The sequence below is a fragment of the Ailuropoda melanoleuca genome, chromosome 7 (genome assembly GCF_002007445.2).
Source record: "Ailuropoda melanoleuca isolate Jingjing chromosome 7, ASM200744v2, whole genome shotgun sequence".
Classification (NCBI taxonomy): domain Eukaryota; kingdom Metazoa; phylum Chordata; class Mammalia; order Carnivora; family Ursidae; genus Ailuropoda; species Ailuropoda melanoleuca.
The window spans coordinates 59,058,931-59,067,074 of record NC_048224.1 but is presented as its reverse complement, the minus strand read 5'-3'; the positions used below and the strand labels follow the sequence as shown (position 1 = coordinate 59,067,074).

The window sequence follows — 8,144 nt, the reverse complement described above, 5'->3', positions numbered from 1 at the left end:
CCAGGCCCGCCTGCCCCCCCACCCAGCCCTGTCCAGGGCCCCAGAGCGCCGCAGGGCTGTGCCCCTGGCGGCCACACGGAGGCGCCAGACCCCGCAGACTGAGTGTGGCGGAAGGAGGGCTCTGAGGTGAGAATCAGGCATCACGCACACGCACTACACACGTGTGGACACACACACGAGCTGACACGGGGCCTGGAATCACCGCCATAGCCCCAGGGTCGCGTCCTCCCTGAAGCCCCCAGCACCCCAGCCAGTGGGGAGACCCCGGCCCTCGGCCCCTCTCTGCCGGCTGCTCAGGGCTGGGCTGGTCTCCCCAGCAGCACCCAGGGCACCCCACACGGGGGCGGCCACAGCCCGGCCCGAGCAGCAGCGTGGGAAGTGGACGGCCTTCTGCTCTGTCTCCAGTTGGCTTAAGGGACATGGCCTCAGCGGCCAGGCACGCCCCCTGCCCCGGGTGTCCAGCAGCCCCGGGCGGCCCCCTGTCCCGCTTTAAGGCCCGTCTGCTTCATCTGGGAGCCAGATGGAGGCTGGGCGCAGAGGGAGCAGTGACCACAGCCTCGCTGGGGGAGCCCGGGCACCTGGCCATGGTGCTGGTATCAGGGGGCGCCTGTACGTCCCAGCCAAGGCCAAGTGGCCAGACATAGGCCAGGGCAGGAGGACGGCTCCGGATGGCCAGGGGCCTCCAGGCCTGGATGGTGCCTCGTAAAGGGCTCCCCTGCCTGTGACCTCCACTAAGCAGGCCGGGCGCCTCGGTGTGGCAGCCCAGGGTGCGGGGCGGAGGGGGGACAAGGGGGCAGGCGGCTTTCACGTCTGTGCGGAGTCCCCAGAAGATTCCATTTGCCGAACACAGTCTCCCGTGAAACCCACGGGGACATTTCCCTCCCCACGCACTGGCCACAGCCCTCAGGCCCGTCTCTGTCCCCCCCCCACCCCCCATCGAAAGCTTCTGTCCTGGCACACGGCACTCACTCCACCACAGACAGCCCCTCATCGTCTGACGGCGTCATCTCGTCCTCCGACGGGTCACTCAGCAGGTCGCAGGGCAGCAGGGCTGAGCTGTCTGCCAGTTCCAGGACGGGCGCGATGCTGGGCCGCCGGCTGCCCGAGCCGTTCTCTGTGGGCAGCGCGAGCTTGCCGCCCCCGCTGCCCCCGCCACTCTGTGCCGGCCGGCACTCTGTGTTCTGGAGGTCCATGGCCACCGTCCCTGGAACAGAGCAGCTGACCTCGGCTGGCGGCTCCTCCCCAGGCTCTCCTGGGGGCGGCTGGTTCCCGGATCGCAGGCGGGACCCCTGGCGCGGGGCGCCCCCCTCCCAGGCACCGAGACACCAGTGCCCACGAGGGCGCTGCAGGAAGGCGGGGACAGATGGGGACCCGGAGACACAGGGGCGTGCCCGCCCGTGCCGCGCCTCACCCACGGAGGCCACGATGCTGTGCATGGGCAGGCGGGAGGACCCGTCGTACAGACGCTGCCCCGAGAAGCCCTTCTCCTCCTGCTTGAAGATGAAGGCGGAGTTCTCCTCCTTGGTGATGTTGATATAGAAGCAGGTGTCGGAGGCCGCCAGGGTGTGCCGGGGCCCCGGGTTCAGCAGGATGCTCTTGTTGTCCTCGCGCTTCAGCCCGATGAGGCACACGCCGTACCTGCGCGGGCACGGCCTCAGGGGCTGGCGGTGGCCGTCACGCGGCGAGCACACCCGCGTCCCCAGCCCCCCGCGCCCGCCCTCCCGCCGGGGCGCGTACTTCTTGTGCGCGTGGAAGGCGGCGTAGGTGAAGCTCTTGCCCTCGTACTCGCGGAAGAACTTGCTGTCCCCCATGCGCACGTGGTACACCTCGTTGCCCGAGCAGCGGCCGTACATGCGCTGCCACTGCTCCGGGGACTCCTGGCCTTCCCTGCGCAGGCGGCCGCGGCGTCACCGAGGGGGCGACGCCGGGTGGAACAGCCCCGTGTGGCTGAGCCTCGGGGGGTGGCCTGAGGGGTCACCCGCGCAGCTTTTCAACACAGTGGTCTTCTAGGGGGTGCCCCCACGTTTGGGGGCTGAGACGGGCCTTGGTGGCCTGCGGGCTCTCCACCCCTGCCCGGTCCCTGCCCTGGCGCTGCCCGGGTCGCACGAGCCGCTGAGGACACGCACCTGGGGGCCCCCGGCCTGGTCTCCAGGAGAAAAGACAGCCTCCAGCGCTGTGCGGGTCCCCCCAGCCCAGTTGCGGCGAATCAGACGCACCTTCTCCCCCAAGCCCAGGGCTCTCCCGGCACCACGCTGGCCGCTCCCTGCCCACCACCCCCCGCCCCGCACTCACTGGCCACGGGACGTGTGCACCAGCAGCGTGATGAGCGTGGACGTGGCGGGACAGATGCAGTTGAGGGCCAGCATGGCGTACTTGCACTCCTCTTCACACACCACGTGGTCTGCGGCGGGAGGGGCCGGGTGGCCGCCCAGGCCTCGCTGCCCCCAGAGCAGGCGCCCCCCGCCCAGTGCCCTCCCTGTGGGCTCCACGCCCCACGCCTGCTGAGCGCACTCAGCTGTGCCCCCCGCTAGGCCTCTGCGAGCTCGCGGGTGCTCCAGCCCTTCCTCCGCCCCAGCTGGCAAAGGGCCACTTACCTGGGGGCACACCCACGGGCGCCACGTACCTGCAAACTTGACGTGGAACTTGTTCTCAGGCTTGAGAATTTGGACGTAGAGGGGGCAGTTGGGCGCGAAGTCCTTCACGGCCCAGGCACGCAGGATGGTCTGGTGGTCCTGGGGGGAGGAGGGGTCAGTGCTAAGGGGCGGCAGCAGGGTCCTCGTGCTCTGCCCTGGGGGCTGGCGCACTCACCGCTGCCGTGCGGTCCACCTCGTTGCGGCTGCTGAGGATAAAGCAGGCCTCCCCGTTGTCCATCCTGCAAAGCACCAGGGCTGAGCGCTGCCTGGACCGGCCACGCTCCCATCTCAGACGTCAGGGGCTCAGGGTAGAGGCTGGAAGGGGTGGGCCCCTTCGAGACCCCACCTCGCTCTGAGCTCATGACCTGGTGTCAGGACACTGACCAGCTCGTGGGGGGCCCATTCTCTATGACCTCATTAAGCCAGGGCTGGGCTGGGGTACAGAATGGGGGGGAGCGCGTGGTGGCAAGAGGCTGGACGCTGCCCACTTGCCGGCCTGTCCCTCCCAAGGTCTGGGGACCTGGATGACCCGTTCTGCTCTCCTCCTTCAGAGCCCCTTGGCTGCAGGGGCACCGAGGAACGACTCACACCCCAGGGCAGGGAGGCCGGGTCCCTCTCGTCCACCCTAGCTCATCGCTTGTCCCTGCCAGGCCTCTGCCTCTCCCAGCCCCTTGGCCTGGAGCTGGGTGCTGGGTCACAGGAGAGGCTGGGCCCCCTGACCCCTGCCACCTCCAAACTGGATTCCTTTCTGAAACGTTACAGGTGGGACAGAGGGACCCAGGGCTCTGGAGGTGGGCACACCGGCTGTCCAGTCTCCTGCTTCCCCTTGGCCTGTACAGCCCACATTCCAACACAAAGGAAGAGCAGAGATTCCTGGAATGAAGGGGTGATGAGGGGTCTCCTGGCGTATCCCAGAACAGGCATGGGCACATTCTGGAAAGTTCCATCTAACAACTTAGTCTTCTTACCTGAAGTCACTCTGTCAGCAAGTCTTTAAAAGAAACCTTACCCACAGCCCAGGTCTTGGCTCCACCTGGAGCCACTCCTGGACCTGACGCATCTCCCAGATGCCAGAGCAGTGGGGGATGGGAGTTGTGGCAGGCTGACCCCGGGGCACGGAGGACAGGGGGCTGGGCACGCCCTGGTGCTCTGACGCAGCGCCAGTGTGGGGCCTGGCTGGCCCCGGGCGGGCGGCGGGCACAGAGCCGGAGCTGCCGGCCGCCCCGCTGACCCTCCCTCCCTCGGACCCCGCCCAGACAGGCTCAGGGCCCCCCCACCGCCGGGCTGGCGCTCACTTGGCTCGCATGAGGTCCTGGTCCTTGAGCGCGGAGCCCTGGAGGTAGATGACCCGCTGGGACCACAGCGGGATCTGCAGGACCCTGCGGACCTGGATGTCCATCTCAGTAGGACACAGGATGACCACGTAATAGTCCTGCAGGGGGGCCCGGGCTCAGTCCGGCCGCATCACCCCCAGGCCCCCGTGACGGCGCGTGGGGCGGGAGGGCGGGGCGGACCCCCCGGTTGGTGCGCCTCACCTGGAGCCGGGGGTGCGCGTAGAACTCGTTCAGGAAGTCCATGAGGAGGTCGATCTTGAGGGAGCTGACGCACAAGATCACGTGCTTCTCCGTCTGCGCCCGGTGGCGGCTGTAGTTGCCCCCCGACTTCTGCCGCTCCATCCACAGGTAGACCAGCTCCTCGAACTGCCGGGGACAGTGGCTGCGTCCCAGATGGCCCGGGGGCCACGCGGGCAAGGGTGCTCGCCCTCGTGGGAGCCGCTCACGCGGAGCCCCCCTCCCCCGACAGCACAGAGCAGGACCCACGGGGGGGGGAGCCACTCGGGGGGCACAACGGATGCCCCAGCTCCGCCCCCGGAGCCCAAGTGACGCGATCCCCAAGTCTGCACTCCCAACATGCAAGTGATGATGAGACCTTGGGGTTGCCGTCAGCCCCCAAGATTCCTTTTGGAGGTGTCAGGAAGTTCTCAGGCAGAGTCAAAAGATCCAGACCCCGGCGCGGAAGGGCACTTTCAGTACCCGTGGGGTCCCACCCACCCCACCCATGCCTCCAGGACGCCAGCCGTGCATTGTGAGTCCTTCTAAATTAGGAAAAGGACGGATACAAGTGGCCCAGGGAAGGGAGCGGAGCCACCAGGGTGCGGGTGGCCCCGTCTCCAGCTGTTCCCCCTCCGGCTCCGAGGCCCACGGTTTAACGCAGCCTCCGGCAGCAGCAGCCGCCACCCTCCCGCGGGCTCCACCGTGCCGGAGGCACCTAGTCTCTCGCCGAAATGGGATCGTTTCAATGAATTTATGGCGCATCTGCTAGGATCCGGGGACAAGACCCGTGGCCCTGAAGCACAGGACCGGCTTCACCACCGGAGGGGCCTGGGACCCCAGGGGGTCCCCTGTGCAGGGTGGGGCGATGTGTGCCATGGGCGCCGGGCCTCGGCCTCCTCCTCGACAAGATGGCATGGTGGGGTCTGAGCCTCCCGGGGCTGAGCCAGGGCCTAAGGGACCTGACCGTGCCAGGTTTAACCGTGTCCCCTAAGATTCATGTCCACTCGGAACCTCCCCGTGGGACCTTATGTGGAAACAGGGTCTTTGCAGGTGTGATTAGTTAAGGCGAGGTCAGGCAGGATTGGGGTGGGCCTCCTCCAATGTCTAGTGCCCCTAAAAGGAGGGCAGAGGACATAGAGGGACACGCAGGGAGGAGGCACGTGAGGACGGGGGCAGGGATGGGAGGGATGCAGCCACAAGCCAGGGGAGGCCAGGGATCCCCATGGCTCCAGAAGCAGACAGGGCGTGAAAGGGAGCCTCCCTCGGGGTCTCCAGAAGGAGCCAGCCCTGCCAACACCCCGGACTCAGACTCTGGCCTCCAGACGGGGGACGGAACGTTTGTGCCGTGTGAACCCGCTGGCGCCTGCCCGCGGACATGTGGCGAGTGCGGTCAGCGGTGGCCACTGCCACCTTCTGGGAGGGAGATTTGGTGGGCAGGCCGCTGTCTTTGCTCTTGTCCGAGGGCGCTAACCGGGAAGGACACGGGGAGGAAGCAGGGACTACCCCCTTCCACCTTCCAGGAGGGGGCGGGCAGCTGCTCCAGCCCTGAGCTCGCCACAGCCTTGCTCCCGAGCCTCCCCGCCCCGTCGCCACCAACAGACTGCGGTGCCCCATCCTGAATGCCGCCCCTGGCTCCTCGTCCCGCTGGCCGTGGCCTCACCAGCCCCAGGGCCCTGGCCGCCCCCGCAGGGCCCGCGGCGAAGGCGTCACCCCCTCCCAGCCCCCTGGGTCTCCGTTAGCCCCGGCCCCTGGCTGCTCGTCCCGTGCAGGGCGAGGGGGCCGCAGGCGCACCTGCAGCGGCAGCACCACCAGTGCCACGCAGATCATAACGACCACCAGCAGCTGGGACGGCCAGATCTTGGGCGTCACGTCGCCGTAGCCCACGGTGGAGAAGGTGACGATGCAGAAATAGAAGGCCGTGAGCAGGGACAGGTTCTCGCCCGCTCGCTCCAGGTGCTGGATGCCACAGGTCCTGGAGATGCCGGCGGTCAGAGGGCCGTGGGCGGGGCCGCGGCCACCTCACAGCTCCCGGGGCGCAGCCCTGCCGGCCCAGGTGCCCCCGTCACTGGCAGGGGGACCCCCACCCCACACGCGGTCCCGAGTCCGGCTCAGTCCACGTGGGCTCCGGGTGCTTCCCCCGGTCTGCCAGAGCCCGCAGAGCCCAGCCCTTCGGATTTCCCCCGGACGTTCCCTTTCCAGCCCACGGCCCTTTTGAGGCCCCTGGAAAATGTGCCCCGAGGGTGGAGGCGGGACTGCGCTGGCTGAATGTGGGCCTGGGGGGCCAGTGGGGGTGGGCGTGCCTGGCTGTGACCCCCACGTGCCACCTCACCTCTGAGCCCCCTCCTCACCCAGGAATCCAGACAGGGTGTGGGGCTTGCCCAGCCCTTCCTAGGCCTGGAGCAGGACAGCCCTTCTTCCCAAGCCTGTGGCCCCGAGTCCCAGTCCCCAGACAGAAAGTGTTGCTGGCAGGGCCTAGGGGGCCCACAGCACACACCATGGGGTGCTCAGCACAGAGAGGGGCTCAGAGACCCTCCCCCAGGGGGCCAGGGGCCAGGAGAGAGCAGGCCGAGTCACCCGGAGCGCTCCGTCCTGCGGACGCTCTGGGTGTGTTGGGAGGGGGTGGCGGGCGGGGGGGGGAAGGAGCACATGGCCCTCCTTCTCTCCTTCCCAGGCCTCGGCGCCTGCCCCGCATCCTTGCCTGGGGGACAGGAGGTGGTGACCAGCTTCCCCAGCACTGGGCAGGGCCAGTCCCCGGCCTCCTCCTAGAGAAGCTGGACTCGGGCCCCCGCCGCCTGGGAGCGTGGGCTCTGAGCCGCCCCCCGGGGCTCTGGACGGCAAGGCGAGGGGCTGGGGGGACTCCCTGCGGGGCGCACTCACCCCGTGAACACCAGGCACAGCAGGGTGCAGAAGAGGACGAGGACCTGGTTGAACATGGCCGACTGCGTGCGCAGAATGGCACGGTGGAAGTCATTCTGCGGGACGCGGGGCTGTCAGGGCCGGAGCCTCGGAGCCGCCACGGAGCCGGGGCCCTTCTGGCGGCACGTCCCAGGGCTCATGAGCCAGCGAGAGAGGGGAGGCGTAGCGGTATCCCAGGCCCCACTGCGGGACACCTGCCCTCAGCCCCCGGCTCTCTGAAGACCCGTCTCGCCTCCCTCCTGGGGCGGGGGGTGGCGCTGGGGGCACAGGACTGGAAGGCCCGGGCTTTAGTTAGGATGGGGGTGAGACCAGGGTGCCTGGGCTCGGAGGGGACGACCACCCTGGGGGAAACCCGTGTCAGGCTGCCTGCTGACAGCTCTGTAAAGGGATCTTGGCCAGACACTCAGCAGAGGGTCTGTCTGTGGACCTGGGTCACGTGGACCTGGTCTTTGTGGCCCATTTGCTCTCGCCCCTCCTCCCTGCAGCCACTTGTCTCCTGGGCTCAGGCAAAGCTCTGGGCTGAACTTCCTCCGTAGCACCGAGGCCGAGGTCAGTCCCGGTCAGGACAGAGATGGAAGGGCCGAGACGGACGGGCCTTCCGCGGTGACAGAGATAGCACGCTTCTGCTCGTCACCGCGGCCTCCTGGGGCACCGAGGGACGGTGGCCAGCTCCCCGCCAGGCCGGGGGCGTCCTGGGGGGCTCAGCACCCAGGCCAGGGGGACGGGAGCTGCCGGGCTTACGATCATGTTTTCCAGGGCGTGCTTGGCCAGCCAGCAGTTCAGGAACACGGGGATGAACAGGTTCCTCAGGGGCGCCCAGAATATCTGTGGAGGAGATGGGTCAGGGGGCTGGGGCTGGGGGCGCCCCCCTCCTCCGCCAGCTGCTCACCCACCGTGACGATGAAGGGTAGAGTATTGATCATCTCCAGGATGAAAGAGACACGGAAGATCTGCTCCCAAATGTTCCCCTGGGGGCCGTGGGGGCAGGAAGAGAAAGACAGGCCAGCCAGGAGGTCAGGGAGTGGGGTGGGGGTTGGGGAGC

The 8,144-nt window shown here is 68.3% G+C and overlaps 1 protein-coding gene across 2 annotated transcripts in view; it reads right to left on the bottom strand.

The window, feature by feature from the left end:
- Window positions 1-8,144, bottom strand: part of KCNT1 (potassium sodium-activated channel subfamily T member 1) — a 35,661-nt gene that overhangs the window by 13,970 nt on the left and 13,547 nt on the right. For both annotated transcript variants that reach the window (XM_034664801.1, XM_034664802.1), the window contains 12 exons: window positions 7,996-8,070; window positions 7,844-7,927; window positions 7,064-7,158; window positions 5,978-6,158; window positions 4,169-4,333; window positions 3,929-4,065; window positions 2,809-2,872; window positions 2,624-2,732; window positions 2,293-2,401; window positions 1,738-1,887; window positions 1,412-1,638; window positions 970-1,204 (listed from right to left, as the gene is read on the bottom strand). In XM_034664801.1, the coding sequence (XP_034520692.1) occupies window positions 970-1,204; window positions 1,412-1,638; window positions 1,738-1,887; window positions 2,293-2,401; window positions 2,624-2,732; window positions 2,809-2,872; window positions 3,929-4,065; window positions 4,169-4,333; window positions 5,978-6,158; window positions 7,064-7,158; window positions 7,844-7,927; window positions 7,996-8,070 (1,631 nt within the window). The remainder of the gene's footprint in view (window positions 1-969; window positions 1,205-1,411; window positions 1,639-1,737; window positions 1,888-2,292; window positions 2,402-2,623; window positions 2,733-2,808; window positions 2,873-3,928; window positions 4,066-4,168; window positions 4,334-5,977; window positions 6,159-7,063; window positions 7,159-7,843; window positions 7,928-7,995; window positions 8,071-8,144) is intronic.